This window comes from Buteo buteo, chromosome 7 (assembly GCF_964188355.1).
Source record: "Buteo buteo chromosome 7, bButBut1.hap1.1, whole genome shotgun sequence".
Classification (NCBI taxonomy): Eukaryota; Metazoa; Chordata; class Aves; order Accipitriformes; family Accipitridae; genus Buteo; species Buteo buteo.
The window spans coordinates 10,771,171-10,792,054 of NC_134177.1; the positions used below are offsets into that span (position 1 = coordinate 10,771,171).

Below are 20,884 nucleotides of genomic sequence, written 5' to 3' on the forward strand. Positions count from 1 at the left end.
GTCTGTGGGGAGCAGCTCCCCCTGGGTGCCAGGGACACAGCTGAGCCTTGCACAGATGCGTAGCTGCCACAGGGCAACTGGCTGCTGAGCTACAGGAAAGCTTCATCAACCCTCCCAGCTACAGACCCCAGCTGGGATCTGAGAAGAGGAAAAGTGAGGCAGGCAAGAAAGTGCGAAAAGGCAGGGCATGCCAGAGACTTGTATGTCTCCATTCCCTCTTTGCACCTCCTCCTTTAAAGCCTACCTGAAGCTCCACCCAAGATACTTCTGGAAACAGGGAAAATTTATTACACATCTAAAAATGAAGAAATAGAGAAGGGCGCACTGCCTGCAGGATCTGCTCTAATCCCGCAGAATGGATTCAGCTCTGATTCCAGATTTCCGTACGCATCCATAGGATTTTGCTTGGGTTCACCTTTCCAGACATGCCAAAGAACATGACAATGTATACACAAAGCTGGAGCTGTAAAATACCCCCATGGGCTCATTGGATCTTACAGCACAATTAGTGCGTCAGTCCTGGTGTTGCAAAAGGCTTTATCTACCTCCGTGATGGGAAAATCCTATAATCAGCTGGCTGACCTACAAGCCAGTCTGAGTATCTGTACTGTTGTCCTCATTTTTGGATGATTGACCAACTGTGCTGAGAGGTTTCTTGCATACTTCTGTTGAGTTAGTTTAACAGCAAGTCTGCCTGAAAAGAAGTGAGGAGGATGACTTTAGAGCCACCCACCTGCCAACATTTTGGGATTAAAGCAAAAGCCTTTTTTTTTCTGAGATCCTTTTTACTGCCCATCTGGGCAGTAAAGTTCAAGCTGTCAAGACCTTTACTAATGTTAAAAGGATTCCCTCAACCAGGGAAGAGATGTCATCATCAGGAAAAAAAAGCATATGGGAAGCAGACTGACACCCAGACATAATCTTTAGAGGGGTCTGAAAGATCTGGGATGCTTTATTTTGCTCTTGGAGGGTCACAGATTGGAGGTAGGAACATGGGACTAGAAAAGGCATCGTATTTCCAGACACTTAACAGATTTTTTATTTTTTTCTGCAGGCAGAGACACTGTGTAATCCCATTCATAAATGAATTAAACTCCACTGAAAAGCAGAGTAGATGGTTTGCTCTCACTACTCCTACAGCAAGGCTGTTCACACACATCAAGGATAGCTAAGAGCCTTTGTCTTATTTCTAGCTAAATTCATTCTCAGTTATTTTAAGACCATATGCTCCTATACCAACATTGTTATTCAGCATCGGTAACTGCAGGCACATGTACATTTGCTACTTTAAGATAATTTTTCTCTTATTATTTGTTCTTGCTATGTTAGTCTGCTTTCCAGTTTTCCACTATACCTTCAATAACTTTTGAAGCTTTGGTCAATTGCAATCCAGTTCAGGAGACGGAAATTAGTTCTTACAGATTCACTGAAAATAGCAAGGTGTACAAAGCCTGAAGACACAAAGGATACAATAGGGACTGAATAATTATGTTTTGTGGCTGCTCCCTGCTCAGCTTATACTGTGGGGTGGGTTGCATAGGATTCAGTCAGAGTTGAGGGTGCTGTCCTACGATGTGAGTTATAACAAACAAAAGGGGGAAATTTGGGTTGTTTTGGTGTGAAGGTTTGGGCTGCAGAACACAGCCATGGGATAGCAAACTTCACTAGTTTTACCAGTCACAGGATGATTTCTTTACACTGCCAAGATTCAGTGGTGCCTGCATTAAAAAAGGCTGCTGTTCATAGTGTGTATTGCCACTACAAATTCCCAAATGGAAGAGCCACAGGGACTCAACCAAGTCAGAAATACTGCAAAAGTTCTGGTGATCCACAGTTCCAGATCCAAGTTGAGAGGGGAAAAACAGGAACCTAGACTATAGGGATCTCTTAGAGACAGAGAGAAATGAAAGCCCTGTGCCTGTCACTCAAGGAATGGCCCAAAGATGCTGAAGCAACTTAGTCCATCGCTGTGATGGTAACAATTTCCAGTGCTGTGAATGTTTGTGAAATTGAGCCAGCACTTTTACGACAAATACAGAATTCCCCTCTGAAGGACAAAAGCCCTTGCTGATATACATGTGTTAGAGGTACAGAGGATGATGACTTGCATTTCAGGCATGAGCCAGGGTCTCACCAGAAAGCAGGGCTGGGGGCTGTACGAACACCATGATTCCACTATTAAAATGATGGCCAACAGGCAAAAGAATTTGATTTCTCCATGGAGTGACAGCCTGACAAATCACCAGCCATTTATTAGATCCTGAATCAAACAGCTGAGGCCAACACATTGTAAGCAATTTTAATCAACAGTAAATTGCACACTGCAAACAAAAAATGTTTACAAGATCCTATGGCCTGGCCAGATGGAAGGGGAAACTCACAGCAAAAAAAATATAGAGAATAATGTAATCTTTCCTTCTTTTTCATCTTATGTAGCCATATATCTCTTTCTTGTGTCACTAAAAATCTTTCAGCCAATGGAGAGTGAAGGACTGTTAAAGATCAAAATGAGATCCATCCATGAAACTAGCCTATCTTCTTCACTGTATTGATTATCTCCATTTTCCCAGTCCTATATAACCTTTATAGGCTCACCCACTCAGTTTTTCAGGAAAATCTCTTTCGAGAACAAGATCACAACCTTCCGGTGTACAGAGTGCATCTGAAGACACTTTTATACCAGAAAAAAGGGACGCTGATGGAATAACAGAAAAGTTTAGAATCCCTGTCCCAATTTTCTTCTTTTGCAAACAAACTACTTTGGTATCATACCTCTTCCTCCCTTAACTTTTGTCTACAGACTGTCTGATCCCCATATCAAAGGCTGGGGCTTTATTACTCACTGGGAAGAACTCTAACATTGTTGGCACTATCAGGAAAGGTAATTACACTGTCACCACTTCTGACTGGTTATGGCAGTACTTCAGATCTGTAGCACATTTCCATTAGAAGAAACTGGTAAATGAGTCAGATACTTCTTTGATGCATACCTACAAAGAAGGCACACAGAGTGCTGTTTCCTTTCTCTAACATCAATCATGTAGTAAAGGAAAATACCACTCCAAATTTCAAGTTTTCTTACTTTTGCTGTTTTTAGAACACTTCAGTCAACAGTGCTCTTTCTTAGCTTTTAAGAGGGTCACAGTGCTACTGTTTCTCTGGCTGTTCTTGGCTTTCCACTGTCCTCTCAGTCAGCTCCTGTGACAAATCTGGGCTTCTCTGCTAAAACTTGCATGTACACTTTTTCTCCCGCACACGCGTCACCCAGCAATGCCTAGGTCTCTGCCTTCATGCTTAGCCTCTTGCCTAAGCTTTGCAAAGTCTGACCTGCTTTGCTTCAGATGCTGTTTCAGCTACTTTACTTGAAAAGGAGCACAGCTGCTTCTAACATCCATTCTGAAGGAAAAGAGGCCACTGAAGACACTAGTTCTAGCAAAGCTCTCTGCTCCTCTCCCTTTCTTCCTTCCCCATCAGAAACCTTTTTGTCACCATCATTTACATCAATCATTCACTGACTGTGCTCCAGAACAACTGTCCTGACACAGACTGGGGCAACAGACCATCTGTGAGTAGGACCACTAATATACCCTTAGGAAAGATTGTATGAAACGGGCCACTTAAAGAGAGACTCCCTCTCCAGTATTCCCCTTTCAGATTGCAGTGATCTGTGGTTCATGAACTTTCTGAGCTTAAGTTTGCATTTGCCTGATCATATTTAATACTCCATTTCTTCATGAATCTGTCTAGTTATTTTTTGAATCTATTTATAATTTTGACAGCCACAAAGTTTGGTAGCAACAAGATTTGCAATTTAAATATGCATTGGTTGAAAAAAAAAACTTCTTTTGGTTTTAAATCTGAAGCCTGATATAGTTCAATTTCAGGCCTCTGGTTCCTGCATCTTGAGAAGGAATGAATAATTCCCTATTTGCAGTATCCATCTTAGCTATGGCTTTCCATACAGTGATCATATCCCTCAGTCACTCTTTCCTGAGCTGAGCCGAATGCTGTCCTAGTTACTATCTCTTCATAAAAAAAAGCTAATTCATACCTTTCAATATTCCTGCTGTCTTGCATTGAACCTTCTCTTGTTTACGCAGCTTGGACAGTGAGAACTGCTGGTTTCAGTCTGCTCTGTGTTGCTTACATAATTCTGACAGAAGTCTTCCAATGCTGAAAGTTATTAGATAAATGTTTGCTCTTAAACTTAAGAAGATACATATATACCTATTTCTACTGCATTCATTTCTTTCAACAGTTTCTACCATCTTTCCTCTTTTAAAACAAAGCCTGAATTTTGGACAGAGCTGTTGGACAGTGGTCCTGTAATTTTTAGGGTCAGCTTACTTCCTAAACGCTATGTAGTTTATTTTAAGGAAGCTACTTGTCCACTTTCAGTGTCATAAAAAAACCCAAGCTCATCTCCCAGGAAGCATTAATGTCAACTGGCTGAAGGTCTAGATTGATGCAAGCATGGGCATGTCTCCAGGGCAGCAGGCGGAGTAATTTATAAAGATAGATGTCCTCCCCCTAATCAATTCTCCTGCCCTGCTATTGTTCCTAACCCCTGACACATTGGTTTTCTGCCAGATGAGCTCTTGAACCCTCATTCCATGGTTGTACCCCTGCAAATGCTGGCATAAGGAGACTGGGAACGAAGGAGACCAGGCTCCCCATTTAGGTCAGCTCAAGCTGGTGAAAAACTGGCCTACCACCAAAAGATGCAGTCTTCACCTCCCTACCCATCCCATGACATGCTCCTGCTTCTGCCTCCTGTCTGCTGTAGTAGTAGTGCAATGAATGGGATCATTTCACTGAGCAGCTGGATCTATTTGTACTAGTTGTGAAACTAGACCTGAGGTACTTGGAAGACACTAGGGTTCAAGTGTGGCTGGAAGACCTGCCTATGATGAGAATAAAGAAGGTTGCCTTCAACCAGTATCAGTAATGAGGTATCTGCCAATGGTGTACTACTTTTTTTAAATACCAACACATCATGGGTTGTATAGCTTTATAAATTAAAATAAATAGTCTTAAATAGTCTTACATAATAATAAATCCAGCATGCACCAAATTATTAGCATTTTAAAGCTAAACTGGTCTTTCTATGCCAGTTTCTATTAGACTAACAGCTTCTATGGGCCACATTTGAGAAGCACTGGTGAGGCTAGTGAAAAACAGTCTCTGCCATGGGAAACGCTGGAGTCAAGCAAATGAGAGGACATCATAGCTGTCTGAGCTTGATCTGTTGGACTTTTAGGTGGTGAGTGAATGCAATTCAACAGAACAGAGCAAGCATAACTTTCAGTCCTTATATATCTGAGGGGGAGGAGGAGAAAAACAGGCAGCAAGAGAGAGGAGCTTGGGTTTCCTTATTCCTTTCTGGAAATTTTAACTTTTGTTAAGGTAATGAAACAAAAAGTTGTGTTACAAAGTTAAGTTAATGTAGCAGACAGGAAGTTCCATTGCTGAACTGAACCTGAGGCTCATACATATTTGATAAAATGCTCAAATGCTAAGTATATTTGAAGCAGCCCCATTAAGGAGAGTGGATTGAATAGAGACCACCAAATAGAATGAAGCTTCAAAAATACCACAAAGCTTTATACAGTTTCAGAAAGAAAGCTAATCTGTTCTAGCTGCTTATACATCCTTACCATTTCCAAGTTACTGTGACTTGGAAGTACCAAATATAATCACAGTGGGGGAAAAAAATAGCATTGCATTTTCATCTAGAACAAGACAACTTCAGTAATTATATGTGTGGGCACTTCTTGCTGCTAAGGCTACAATCTGGATTTCATGCTTCAATAGCAGAATGCCAGATGAGAGGAAACAGCTTATTTAAAATTGCCCAGACAAGGATTACAGGCTTGTCTCACTGATAGAATGAGGTATTTTCAGCCTAAATTCTTTCCTGCATCTCCTTTTCCAAAGACTATTCATCTGTTGCCATAGAGACCATTTCCAACCTACTCTTTTCCCTTGCACAGGTTCTATTCTGGGTGATCACTACTGTGGCTGCCCAGGCCACTCTGGCTGTGCCTCGTGCCCAGGAGTAGCCAAGGGGAAATAGTAAAGCAGAAGATCTGCAACCACACAATATACAGCTGCTGGTAGCAGAATTGCTTTTGTTTTTTATCCACAAAGCTGGTACATAATTGGGAGGATAAGCTGTAGCTACCCAGCGCATGAAAATGTGGGCGTGCATCACGACTGCCGAATCTGCCAGGATGCTTTTCTGTCATTTAAAGGGAACTGTCACATCAATCACACCCCTCATTTTTTTTCCTGGCTTTGCTGTAATGGAGATCACTAGAATTAATGGGGAAACAAAAAGGATTCCCTTCCACTTCACTGGTAGCTTTTGCACAAATAACCCCCGCGCCTGCACACCTGGGGGAGCTGCTCGCATGGCAATAGCAAGGGCCGGAGGAGGTTTGAGCAGCGACGGCCATACAACCGCAAATCGCCAGGGGCAGCTGGGGCAGGACAGGCCTGGGACAGACTCCGGCTTTCGTGGGTTTCACTTCCAGTGACCCACAAGACACACCGCAGCCGCTAGGCGAGGGGAGCAGCCCCCGCCCCAGGGCCGCAATGGCTCCCACCTCCTGACAGGAGAGGCCCCTCCTTCGCTTCCTTTCGGCGCTGCTTTGGTACGGGGCTTTTTTTTTTTTCCTTCACTTGTTGGGGAAGGGACAGTTGTGAGGGATGGCGAGGAGAGGGCGGCAACCGCCCGGCACCCCGCCGGGGCCGCCCTGAGGGAGAAGAGCGGCCATGGCGTCCTGAGGTAACGCCACCGCCCGGCACCGCCCGCTCCCCGCCCTGCGCGCGCGCACCCCCACCGCCACTCCCCCCCCCCCCCTCCCCGCTCCAGAAACCGGAGCGTGCGCAGAGCTGCCGGCGGGCGCCGCGCGGCCCTGGAGCTCCTAGGCGTTACGTCAGCGCCCGTCTCCACGGCGGGGCCGAGCTCTGTGGTTGGCTCTCGGCAGGCGGAAGCGGCCCCGCCCCTGGCCGGTGGCGGGTTGGCGGGAAGGGCCTGTGGGGCCTGTGGTGCGGTGGGCTCGCTCGCTCGCTCGCTCGCTGTGGGCTGTGTGTGGGCCGTGCTCGGTCTAACGGCTGGGCTGAGGGGTGTGAGGCTGTGAGGTGAAGGCGGCGGCTGGGCTGCGTCCGGCCCAGCCCAGCCCAGCCCAGTTCAGTCGGAACTATGCAGGCCTTCCTCAAAGGCCCGTCTTCCATCAGCACCAAGCCCCCCGCTGCCAAGGAGAAGGGCGCAGCCGGCGCAGCGGGGAGCAGCGGGGAGGGCAAGAAGCTCAAACCCATCCCCTGGGTGGAGAAATAGTAAGGGCTTTTCTGGGGCAGTGGGGTCGCAGGCAGGGGTGGCAGTGGTTGGTCGGGTGTGTGGGGGGGTTGGATCTGGAGGGGGTGTGTGGAAGAGGGGGTGGGTGCATAGCAAAGGGGGTTGCAGCTGTAGGTGTCTCCCACCTGGGAGAACAGCTTTAACTTTTTCTGTTATGGGGGAAAACCAGCACTGTGAACTCCTGTCAGAGCCCTTTGTTGGTGTTAACTGAGCAGAAAATGCTTGCATCGCTCATGTCAAGTGGTGCCGTTTCATCGCTGTGGCTTGCTGCAGAAGTGCATTAAATGCTTTGGTTTTGAGAAGCTTTTATCAGCTCAAAAATTGGTAAAATATTGCAGTCTGCAATATAGTTCTGCTTCTAAAGACAGCTCGGGCAGATGTTTACAATAGAAATAGACAAACAGCTTCCTGAGAAATTAGATCACTTCAATAATACAGACCAGAGGCATTAGACAGGTTTCCCATTACGATTTTGACCTCAACTACAAAACTTGCTGTAATTCTTCAGTACCTGATGTGATCGGAAAGGGAAATGTTTTTTTTTTCTCAATTTCAAGCTTCTGAAACTGTGTTAGTTCATAAATTGCATTTAATGTCTTTTCATTTAGTCGCCCCAAAAATGTGAATGAAGTTGCCTTCCAGGATGAAGTTGTTGCTGTGCTGAAAAAGTCCTTGGAAGGTGCTGATGTGAGTGTAATGATAATATCTACCCAATCAGTACGTTTAGGCAGAAACTTTAGCCAGTGGTAACAAAAACTTATCTTTTCTAACTTGGCAATGATAATTTTTACAGTGGTACTTTACCAACAAACTAAGTGGCTTCCTTATAGTATGTTGTGATATATGTGTGAAATTTGTGATGTTTCCAGCCCTCTGGACATTGTAAAATTGTCAGCTCTGTATTACAGTTTGGAATTTTTCCAGAAAAGCTCAGTTGGTAAACTTCTTGTTAATAGTTTCAAATATGGAAAGGCTTTTATTGTCTCTGCACTACTATTCAGCTAGTACTTTTGACATTTGTGTTTAAGAGGAGAGGGGAAATCTTTCTTTCATAGAAAAGTCTGGATTGCCAGTCATTCCTAAACAGTTCTAGTGATCTATTAGTGCTTCTGTGAAACTGCTAAATGTTAAAACAAATATACTGTTTGCTAATGAGGGAAGTTTAAGTTGCAAGTGCCAGGTCTACGACTTAGATAGTGATCCCCCAATTTTTTGCATTAAAGTTTTGAGGTAAGTCTCTTTTGGCTTTAGAAAGCTAAGTATGACAATTGCACTAACGTCACTCCTGTGTTGGTGTCTGTGACCTAAGAATATAAAGAGGGTGAGCAGAGCATTTTTAGTTGCTTTTGTTTACACTTGCATGTGCTTTTGGATAAAAATTTAGTAAATATATTCAGTATGAATGATGGTTATTTCCTCCAAAGCAGATGATGGGGAGGTGGAGGGACTGAAGGGAGAAATAAAGTAGGTAGCCAAGAAATGGCTGTGCTTTTTTTGCAAATCTGGTCAATTCCTTCCTTCGTACATGCTGAGACTTTTTGCTCCACGTTTCCACCTAGAAGGGTCATTCTTGTGCTCCAAAAGCTGTTTCTGTTTTCGTGGACTGCTAATGCCAGCTGAAGTGGTTGGTAAGGATGTTCTGAAAATGACATTTGTGCTACGGCTCTCTGCTCACCAAGAGCTAAAACAAACAATTTGGACCTTCCAGAGTTTTATGTAAGAAGCCTTTCACTTGTAGTGTGCTCTGATGCACAATATGCATAGGTAGTCTTTGGGATCTGAAAATTTTATCTTAAGACAATTTGCTCTGCAGTTCTGGTTTTGACTAATATGAGCCCATTTCTATCTGAAAATATTCATTTAATCAGAACTTGCAAAAGCAGAAGTACCTTATGCGTTTTAGTGTAGGGAGCCAAAATGAAGCTGGTATGACAGAACTGGGAAAGACTTGTATAATTTCTTTCTTTAGTTCATGTCTCCAGATTCAACTTACTTTGAGAATGCTGTTGTAATGTGACCTTGTCATGAAGTGTTGTACCCATAGAAATCTGGGTTTCAACAGCAATGCTGCTATATTATAGTATTTGTACAGTTGAGGTAATTAGTCAGGAACTATTAATATCTAAGGAGAAATGAGGTGCTGCCACCTATTCTGTTTGGACATATCAGTCGTGTAACTTTGCTTAGGTGATGGGCTGTGAAGTTCTATTTTGAGCAACAGCTATTTAAAACCTTACAGCTTCTGGATCAGCAATGTTTCTCAGGTTATGAGCCTAGTACACTTGTGTTGACTTTTTGCCTTCTGAGTTGAAAAGGCAAATTATAACTTCTTCTTATGGTTGCAGGCTTTGTATTTTGCTATAGCTACCCAAACTCAGCAAGGCATTTGAGAACAAAATCACGCATGTACTTTAAAATATTTGACGCTTTTAAAATTTGGACATTTTTGTTAATTCTTGAATGGGCTTATTGTGTCAAAAAGGCAAAAGTGTAATTTAAACTCTGAGGTGACTGGTACTTATTTCAGAAGTTCTTACTGAATTTGGAGATCTAGTGAGATCAAAGAAACAGCTGTGACAACACTGTAGGTTTGTGTAATGTGCTTTATTTAAACCTTAGTGTTGAAAATGGAGAGCCAGTCCTTTGTTGATTGGCCTGTATTTGTGGGCCTTGGTTTGGGAGCTGCTAAATGGAGCAGGACTTTTAAGTTCCTGATATATCTTCATCTGTAATAGCAAGCATCTGTCTTGTTATAAACTGGGGAGTCCAGAGTCCAAGTGGTTTTGAACTGGAGGGGTTTATTTCTGTCTCCCAGGACTTGATTTGTTGTTGCTTTTTGCAAAGAAACTGACAAGTGTCATAGTATTCTTTCATTTTTGTTTACTTGGTGATATCCTAATGACTGAAAAGGGAGTTAGGTGTAGGATTATCATTGCAATTTACATCTTCACTTGTACTGAAACTTCTAGAAAAGGAGTTGGGGTTTGCACTATATGTGGTAACTTTCCCATAAGCAGGGTGATGCCTGCAGGTATCCTGCTTACCCCTGGCAAGCATGGAAAAATGGATAACCAGATCAGGTTGCAGTCTGTTTAAAAATACTGCTACCGTTACATAAAGGACTAGGCTGTCCTTGCTGAAAAGTAGTGTAAATACTGGTTATAACTTCAGGGAGAAATAAGCAGAAAGGAGGCTGAAACAGAAACAGTAGTCAAGTATGGGTTTAATGGAATTAGGAAACAGAGTCTTATTAAAACTTTTTACCTGCTAATGCTTGTAATGAGAACTAGTAGAGTGTGTATTAGCACAGAGGCATGAAATTATAAATCTCCACAAAAATGTCTACCCTTCCAGGGTGCTAACCTAACATGGTTTTTGATGAATTTTCAGCTGTCATTCAGTAAACACTTCCTCTCCCTGGAGCTCTCCTAAAAAATATAGGGGGATAATGATGTTGTGGTAGCTAATTAAACTTGAAAAAACATTTGTTAGTACTGGATGCTGTTTACTTTTTAGTAACTAGGGAAATAAGCGACGAATGATTGGCAGAAAGAGCAGGCAAAACTTGAAATGGATTTATTTACTATAAATTGATTAAAGATCGAAATTCTTCAATCTGTACTTTTACAGTACGTACACAGTTGAATCTGTTCTCTGTGTCTTATCTTAGTTGTTAAAATGGGATTCTTGTTACCAAACTGCTCTGTGTCTATTTCATTTTCTGATTATGGATTGTGTACTCCTGTATTTTTCTCTGCTTTTGGATGTCTTTGGTTTTGCTGTTCCCATTCTGTCTGCATTGCCTGCTATGTTCAGCATAAAATTCTCTAATCTAATTTTAGTTGACTCTTTTTAAAACCAGAACATTTATTAAGGAAGGGCTGGAAATCAAGTCAGACTGAGAGGTTTGTCTTTTTGATAGGAGGGGACTCTTGGAGTCTTGTTCTGAGAATGTAGAACTGGAACATCCCCTGCTGTCAAAAGCAGCAGTTTTAAAGTACAACCTGATAATTCGTAAGGGGGATTACTTGAAATAGTAGTATAGAAAGCTATCATTCCTTTGCTAATTAGAAAGCTTGATTTCAACCAAAATTTAGCATGGCTAACTTACGGAAATTTGGTTTATGCCAACTTTGTTTTGTGTCCCTGCATTGCTCTGATAGGGACATCAGTCATATTCCCTCTCAGCTTTGTTTTGCTGAGCTAACTAAATCAAACCTTTTAAAATGAAAGTCAGTTCTCATAAGATAGGCTCTTCACTCATTTAATCACCTTTCCCGGTTTGGATTCATCATCCTTGACTAAGGGTGACCTGAACTGTGTGTGGAAGTCTTATTAGCCCCCATTAGCATTAATTTTTCATCTGTATTGAAAGTGCACATTCTAGGGCCACAGTGTTACACAAGCTTACACTGTTCCTCTGACTGACAGACAAAACAGTCAGCTTTTATTTTATTCGAGCTAATGAATTCCAGATGTCTAGCAGATATTTAATTATATTCTCAAATTGTGAGATTTTATGCTTTGTGCTGTTAAATGTCATCCTATAATTATTACTGCAGTCTTTGCTGTGCTGCTTTGATCTTCCTGTGTCAGCATATTTCTTTAATGCATTCCTATTTTTCATGCTGAGATTATTAATTAAATTATTTGAAGGAGCAGTTAACCTATTCTTTTTAAGAAATTCCACTGGTCTCTTCCTTTGAAAAATCCTTGGATGTATGTAGAAATTCGCCAGCACTATGCTTTCCAGTCGGTTGTTGCAAGCATCTCTGTGATTAGTGTTAGGTTATGTCTGCATTGCACTCACTGCAGTATAGTGCAGGCATTCAAAGCTACCTTACTGCAGTGAAGTTAATGGCAGCACAGAATTCACAGCATGGCTTGAAAAGGCAGTCTGGGGAGCTGAGAAAGTAAGGGATAGTTAACCTGTGACAGATTTTTGTCACAACTCACTGCTAGTATTATCCAGACTATTTGAAGGGCATCCTTGGATACATTTGCATGTCACTGCAGTCATAACAGTAAGTTCTATAAGCTTTAGTGATCTCAGACGTGACCTGGAGGGAATATATCAAAATAAGATATAAATTGAAGTATCAATTTTGATAGACCATGTGATGGTACCACCAAATAACAACTTGTTCATGCAGTGTTATAAACAGCAACTGTTTGTCCTCCTTTTAGAGCACTATGTGCAATGACCTAGAAGTGAGAGACTTGGTATTATTTACCAGGAGGAGTAGATAGTTTCTGTTCTATTAGGAGCTCAGATTTTCAGTAGGTTTTCTTGTTTGTGGTTTGTTTTGTTTATTTGCTTTTCTTAAAAATGGTGCCCTGCTGTTTCAGCTTCCCAATCTGTTGTTCTATGGCCCACCTGGAACTGGAAAGACTTCCACTATTTTGGCAGCTGCTAGAGAACTCTATGGGTAAGCTGGAATCAAGTTGCTTTGGTGTAACCAATGATCATATGACTTCTAATCACGTGACGGAGTGCCTTTTGTCATTGCCTGTTCTGATGTAGCTTCTAGGTCTTTTTCAGGAATATCTTTACATTCTAATTTGGCACTAACATGAGATTTCTTTCTTATTTGTTCTGTCACAAGTCATTGATTTCTGTTATCAATATAGACTTAATACACTTGAGACTAGCAGCCATGTAACCCTATAGCAAAGAGTATGAAAAATGGCTAACTGACCTTTGTAAAGGAATTCCAATTTTAATGGTATATTCAGTAAGTTATTAGCTACACACAGATCTCAAAGTACTTCATAAAATGTCTGAATTGTAATCTTTCTATTGCGCACCATTGAATTGCGTCTGGAAGTAATATTGGGAGTTAGACTAAAATTCAGCCTGTGTACATTCATCAACTCACTTGTAACACTTGGGAGTTTTTGAGTTGTGAATTCAGTCACCCATGAACAAAAAATGGATGAGGAGGTGGTTTGATATTATGATCAAATCTAATGTCGACTTTAGTACCTCCCCCTGGCCTTCAGTTGTCATCTTTAATTTTTGGCTCATGTTGTTTTTTGGAGGAAACCACTTCTAGTTTAATAGTAGGAAGACAACTCCACATTGTGTGTCCATTTGAATTCCCAGAACTTAAATCCACTGGTTTTTTTGTTTGTTTCTTTGTTTTTTTTAATCAGAGGTGCTGCTGTATAGTACTGCTGCTTACTGTTTGTATTATACTTTCTAGGTATTTCTTTCCGGTAGTATTGCAATGACAGAACACTGCCAGTGACTCTATCTGGGCATTTTACTGGTTCTTCCACATTGCTTACAACGTATAAGTAGAAAGGCATATAATATAGCGCTCTGAACTTATGAAGCCAACTTCCTACTTTTTTTCCTTGTTAACTGATGTAATTTTACACTTAATTGTTTTCTGCAGTCTGGGAGGCAATTGTAAAAATAGCTAATGGAAATTCATACCTAACATTTAATGATCTCAACTTAACTGTCTTTTAACAAAGTATGTTATTTAGTAATGCTGGCAAAGATAATACTTGCCATTCAAAAAGGCTAGAAGGGTTGTTGATATACTTTATAATGTTAGCTGCTAACTCTTCTAGTGATACATGTTGTAATAAAAATTTTGCAGGCCTGAATTATTCCGGCAAAGAGTCCTTGAGTTAAATGCTTCTGATGAGCGTGGAATACAAGTGATTCGGGAAAAAGTGAAGGCTTTTGCTCAGCTAACTGCATCTGGAAGCCGTTCAGAGTAAGTGCTGGATCAAACCCCTCTTGCTTAGGACGAAGCAGATGGTTGGTTTTGTTTAGGTTAACTTTATAACTCTAATATAAATGATGGATCAGCACTGCCCAGAAGTTTGCAATACACACGGTGCTTTGGCTAAGCTTTGACTTCATGTAATTTCATGTTTAGAGTTTGAATACCTGGGGGGAGCTTTTACTAGTGCTGTTAGAGAGAGGCAGACAGGGAAAACCCCAAAAGATCAAGCCTTCTAGATGTGGTGATACATTGTTGCCTTTGCAAATGTTGTCTGACTACCATAGGAAAGCTTCTTTGGGTAAATTGTGCTGGAAGTTACTTGTCTAGTACTTCTAATCTGCAGCATCTCATACAAGATGGGTGCTAGTTTATAAGATGCTAACAAGACTCTGGTGTTAGGTGGTGAGAAGCCCTGTGCAGGTGAAGCTGTATATGTGGAAAAAACAGATTGTGGAAATAGCGGGAAGAAACTGCATGCCAGGTCTATCTGGCAAGAAATGGTCTTGTGTACTGAAATTAGTCTGTTGCAGTGTTCTTTGAAGTTCAGGGAATCAGGAAGCCTGTAAAAAGAAGAGCTGCATTAGTTGTTCAAAGAAGAAACTTAAAGCAAGAGCACGTATTTTAGATGACTTCTGCAGTATTCAAGTGCCAGTCTTTCTGTGGGAACCCAGTCGTCCCCTCCCTTTATTATAAATATTACAAATATTAGTCCTTTATCTAAAAATAATAAAAAAAAATTGAACCTCTGAATATGTTCTATTTATTGGGTATAAATACTTAAGTAAAATATAACTTGCTATTTGCAGTGGGGTTTTTTGTTGTTTGGTTGGTTGGTTTTTTTTTTTTACTTTGTCTATACATTGCATGTCTCCTGGTTAACAGATTTCTTGTCTTTCAGTGGTAAAGTTTGTCCTCCTTTTAAAATTGTAATCCTGGATGAAGCAGACTCAATGACTTCAGCAGCCCAGGCAGCCTTAAGACGCACAATGGAAAAAGAATCTAAAACAACACGTTTCTGCCTTATTTGTAACTACATCAGCAGGTATGTGTCAAATTTGTTGCTTATTTGGACTTGTTGCCCCTCCTGTACTCTAGACTTTTTTGGTTCCCCCCCTCCCCGCACCAAGAGGTTGATACCTAGTTTTCATAGTTTTCAGTGAATAGAGATCTAGCTATGTGAATACAAGACTGAAGACAATGTTTAGGTTTCAACTAATTTTTTACAGTGTTGCAGTTTTACAGTTATGTTGCCCTTTTCTGCCGTGATATCTGTATGAACTTCACCCATGCATTCATTTACCAAACACTTACCTTCCTTTCTTTCAGAATAATTGAACCTTTAACATCTCGATGCTCCAAATTCCGCTTCAAGCCTTTGTCAGACAAAATCCAACAGCAGAGGCTATTGGACGTTTCTGAGAAGGAACATGTGAAAATCAGCAGTGAGGTAACTTCATGGTTGCCATGTAACTTTATTCCTTAATCCAGTGCATAACTGCATTGCAGTGAAAGGGGCTAAGTCAAGATACTTTTCCAGACTGCTCAATTTTATTAAATACAGTATAAAAACTCATTTAGGTATTATCTTCCTTCCATAGATGGGATGAATTTTAAGAGTCTTCCTAAAACCAGGGAATGTCCACTAGGGAAAACTGAAGCAAAACTATAGGGCTTTTTGTTCTGTGCTGAGTATACTTGCATTAAACCATGCTTCATTCCAAAATTGCCAGCACACATTTATATTACTGAGAGGTTGCTTTGTACCTTGTGTATTGTGCCTGTCTGTGATAATCTGCTTTAGGCACTACTTGATGTTTTAAAATCAATGTGCTGAGAAAGTGTACTGGATTTTAATTAACAGTGAACATATAACTTGGCATTTTCTGACATCATCTTTCAGGCAGTATCGTACCTTGTTAAAGTGTCAGAAGGGGACTTAAGAAAAGCAATTACTTTTCTTCAAAGTGCCACTCGCCTAATGGGTGGGAAAGAGATCACAGAGAAGATAGTCACTGAAATTGCTGGGGTAAGCTATGCTTTACAGTTTCTTCTGTAATTAGTCTGAAAAGCATTTTTGTAGTAAGTCTGCTTGCTACCTGTATTTACCTTTGCTCTAAGTTTGATTAAAAAAATTGTTTTATACCCATTAGTATTGCAGTATGGTACCGATACATTGTCCACCAGAATTTTATAGACTGCCTGATTCTGTACACTTACTACATAGCAAGTTTCTAGCAACTTATTCTGTAAGTCAAGGAAAACTGTAAAATAGTCTTATAATTCAAACTGAAGTTGAAATATTCTGTCCACGAATGCAAAATGTATTGCCTGTTGTGGGAGAGTAGACTGGAACATCTTTTTGGTGCTTTTATATATGTGTGTGTACATAAGTATAGATCGTTGCAATATATAGTTTGAAAACACCACAGGGGAATGACTTCCAGTAGCAGCTCATTTTCAACTTAATGTTCACAGTGACAGTGTCTCTTCAAGGATCTGTGTAGAATTTGTTTTTTAACAAAATAGCAGTGATTTCTTCTAGAATGACATAGGTAATACTGACAAGGACAGGAGAAACCTGAGAGGAAATGCATTTAATAAAACTTGTGTGAAGGTGTTCCTATAGCAGCAAAATACTTACCCATAAACAAAGAAATGTGAGATTAGGAGTTGAGGAGCTGAAAATTAAATGGGCTTTAATGATGGACACACTTCCCTTGAAGGTGCTACTACCATAGCTAATTCTAAGGGTTGTGAGGTTTTCATTTTGATGGAACCAGAGGCAATTGCTACTGTGCATGTTTTACAGAATAGTTTTAAACAATTTTCTCAGTGAACTAATTGTTCAGTTTTGTGTATCTAGTTGTAGAAAAGGGCTGGATTTCACTTACAGCTATCTGTAAATCTCAGTTTCTAAGAAACCTGACAAGTTGACTGTAATGATAGGAAAGAGAAGCATGAAATTCCATTATTGAATAATGCTTGTTTAAACCAAAGGAACCCAACTTTACGTCTTCATAAAGACTTCAAGTTCTTGGTTGTACATAACTTTTGTGATCCTGGAGTGACCTTAGTACAAAAGATTAATACAGAAGCTTTGAAACCGAACTGTCCAGGCCCTCAACTGACAGGAGTGAGTAGAGGGGAGAACGTGGGCAGTGCTTTTCTGCTCAGAGCTAAATAATTGCATGTCAACTTTTTTTCTTCTGATGTATTGTCTGATCTTGTTGCATTGGGCTTTTTTTGTGTGTCCCTGGTGCATCACTGGAGAGAAAACTGATTTGCTGTTTTGCTTAGGTGTCGAATGGTACAGAAAGCATTGGCTGATCTAATTGTTGAAGTAGGTCCTCCACTTAGTGTCCTGAATAAATGATTGTGTGTTGGATTTATGAAGGTGACTTTGACAATTCACTATCGTTATATAGTTTTTATTTTAGTATCACCAATATAGGACAAATATTACAGCCTTGCTCTCACTCTTAAAATTTAGCTAGTGTGTCTTATATACTGGCTTGAAAGTGGTTGGGTGTGTAGAGGAATGAAATACTAAAATGGCTTCCTTCATAAGCAGTTTGTATCTGTTACCATAAGCATCAACTTAAAATTGAAGTTTACAAAGTTGAAGTTAAGAAATGTAACTTCTTCTTACAGGTCATCCCTAAAGAAACAACTGATGAACTGCTATCTGTCTGCCAGAGTGGTTCATTTGAGAAACTGGAAACACTGGCAAAGGTAGAGTCCTCTTAGTGCTCTAGCCTGGATATTTTTCTAGGTCACTGCCCTGTGAATCCTTTGTTGCTGGGCTGCAGCTGAAGAACGGTTGGCCTCAGGTCAGTTAGGATGCACGTTTCAGAACATGTGTCTTTTACCAGTTAGTACTCTGATCTTTCCTTGCTGAGGAAGAGCTGTCAAAGCTGCAAATAAGATTCCCTACCACTGTGACTCTGGCTTTCTCCTGAGTTAAACTGCTGACATGTGGAGCTGTTAGGCTGAATTAGGCAGAGTAGGAATTTCTAGCAAGACACTTGGCTCAGGCCTTTAGGACTGTGTCTTCAGTGGACTGGACTAGTCTCTGGACTAGTCACTTTCTTCATTACATGGGAAACTGTGTTAGATCAGAAGTATCTGAATAAAGCTGTAGTAAGTCTTCAGTTTTAAAGTATTTCATGTGAATCTTGCAGTAAACTAGTGATTGTCTTACAAACTGCAGTGACTTAAAATAGATCTTGCTGGAGAAGGCACAAGCTACTGGTATAGAAGTGGATTTATTTTCTTTAATACAGAAAAGGTTCTTACTCTCTTGAAGAATGGGGAATTCCTAATCTCATGAGTTTAAAGGAGGCTCAGACAGTCTTGAACTGGATTTCAAATCAAGGAGTTGTCCCTGACAGAGGGGAGGATGCCATAGTACCATTCTCCCTTCTGGTGAAATGTTCCACGCCTGTATGAAAAAAGCCAATATTGGTCAGCCTCCTGCTTTTTACTTGGCTGAGCCTCGCTGGATAGTTTTTGGGCAGGACCTCTGGGTTTGAGTCTGGATTTATTCTCCTGTAAACTTGCAGCAGATCTTAGAATTGTTATGCCAGGATTTGTGAGAATGCCACTATCTTACACTTTCACATTTACTTACTGTGATGTCTGAAAATATGTTGATCTTAAGAGGTGATCTTCTAAATCCTTAGAGCTGGTATAGTCTTTCTTCAAACCATGATCTAATCGAATGTAGTAGTTTGGAACTGTTCTCCAGTTTCTAGAGTCGGCATTTTATGGTGGGGTTTTGTTTCAAATACTAGTGCTCAATATGCAGTTGACACAATTGAAATGCATACTTCTGTAAAGCACGGGTGTATATTTTGCTGTACAGAAAAATAAGGTTGCACCAACTCATTTTTCATAAATTTCTCCCTGCCTAAATGTCTTCATGGACTACTCTTCTTAATATTTACTGGTTTTGTAACTGGGCATTACTGATTTAAAAAAAAAAAAAAAGCAAGCTATCTTTAGTTGCCATGGCTTATATTTTACTAAAAAAGCTTTGGCCTTACAGATCTCTGTATGCCTAAGGCTAGCAACTACCAGATGAAGAAAATAAATCAAAGTAGGTGGCACTTTAAAATGTGAAGGCTGTGAAACTGCCACATGATGCTGTGGATGCTAAGCTTTCCTAATTTTAGAATACAATTGGACAGGTTCAGTGGAGGTTGTTAAATGCTTAAAATGTCTCTAGCGCACAAAATCCCCCGAGGTGTAAATTGTCAGAAGCTGGAATATTTGGGCAAAGTAATTGCTATATGCCTGCTGTGCTCTTGCAGTGTTTCCTAGGTGCTCACTTCAGATCCCTGTCAGGTAGGATGCTGGACTGTATACGGACTACTGACTTGTCCTATAAAATTTAAAAGTTCCATAATAAATTTCAGTACAGTCTTTCAGCTCGGACAAAATTTTTCAGATTGGTTTTCCAGTTTGTGGTGTTTCTGCTGCTAAATCATTTCCATTTTCCTCTTTCCCGGACACAGAATCTCATTAATGAAGGGTATGCTGTTGCTCAGCTTGTAAACCAGCTGCATGATACTGTTGTTGAGAGCGAAGATTACAGTGACAAGCAGAAATCTGTCATTGTTGAGAAACTTGCGGTAAGTCTGTAGCTTGAGTTAAAAAAAAATTAATCATCTCCACTGATTAATTTTTTGTTTATGCACTGTCTCTCCCAAGAAGTATACATAATGATTTATTTTTAGTTCTGAGTGTTTCTTGGTAGAACCTAAATTTTTGTCCTGAGAAATTTCATGAGAAAGACTTGAAATACAGTTAAGTGAATTATTAGGCATATTATATTGTTCTAATGGGACTCAAGCAAGATGTTTGTGGTTTGGTTTTTTGGGTTTTTTTTTATTTAATAAGACAAGATTAAGTCAGCACCTAAAAAACCCTAGGAGGTGCAAAACGTAAGTTTTTATTCTGGTGTGTAAAATACACCTTTCCAAAAAAAGAGTTAACGAACTTGCTAAACTTTGACCAGGAAGACAAGACAGCTGTGATGGAGGTTTTGCTAAATTCACTGAAGAAAGGCAGATAATGTTGATGACCTGCAGAGTGATGCTCCCAGCAGTTAGTTGCAGAGCAAATGGTGTATCCCTTCCTGTATGGAACCTGTCACGCCTTGGCCTCCTTAAGAAGATGGAGGCCATTCTTCCTGGTTTGGTGTGATGGGTACGTGATATGTGACCACTGGAGAAGTCGTTGCAATTAAGTCAACAGTTGGCAAACTTCATCTTGGTGTTCACCATTGTAACCTAAGAGACAGCTGCCTTCAGCACCACCATTTTAAGAGAGTTTTACCTTCTCTCTTCTTCTCTTTGCAGGAAGTAGACAAATGCTTGGCAGATGGTGCTGATGAATACTTGCAGCTCATGAGTCTCTGTGCCCTCGTGATGCAGCAGCTCACACAGAACACGTAACAGCTCCACCGGCAGTGGCTGGCAGCAGAGTAGAGCAGCTTTTTGGTTTATGGGTGGCCGAGGTTCTGAGAGCCAGGGACCTCTGTACTTTTGTACTGATTTTTGCAATAAAAGGACTGCTTAGCAGTTAGAAAAGCTCATGCTGGAATATTTTATTCTTTTTTTACACTAGGTTAAAGAGATCTCTAGCTGCTGAGGGGCCAGTAATGCTCCTGCTTTGGGGTTCTTTGTTATAGGCTTACATACAGAAAGGTAAATGCATCAAAAATGAGTGTATACTTAGTCAGCAGCAGCTAAAGCAGAGAAAGGGCAAGGGGTTCCTT

General features: G+C 40.7%; 1 protein-coding gene across 1 annotated transcript; it reads left to right on the plus strand.

Annotated features, from left to right (window-relative positions):
- Nucleotides 1-7,000: 7,000 nt before the first annotated feature.
- On the plus strand, nt 7,001-20,709 carry RFC4 (replication factor C subunit 4). Its single transcript, XM_075031483.1, has 10 exons — nt 7,001-7,341; nt 7,969-8,047; nt 12,710-12,789; nt 13,972-14,091; nt 15,002-15,145; nt 15,430-15,550; nt 16,004-16,129; nt 17,755-17,835; nt 19,620-19,736; nt 20,466-20,709. Exons 1-10 carry the CDS (start codon nt 7,208-7,210, stop codon nt 20,559-20,561), a joined length of 1,098 nt encoding a protein of 365 aa, XP_074887584.1. The 5' UTR covers nt 7,001-7,207; the 3' UTR covers nt 20,562-20,709.
- Nucleotides 20,710-20,884: the final 175 nt, after the last annotated feature.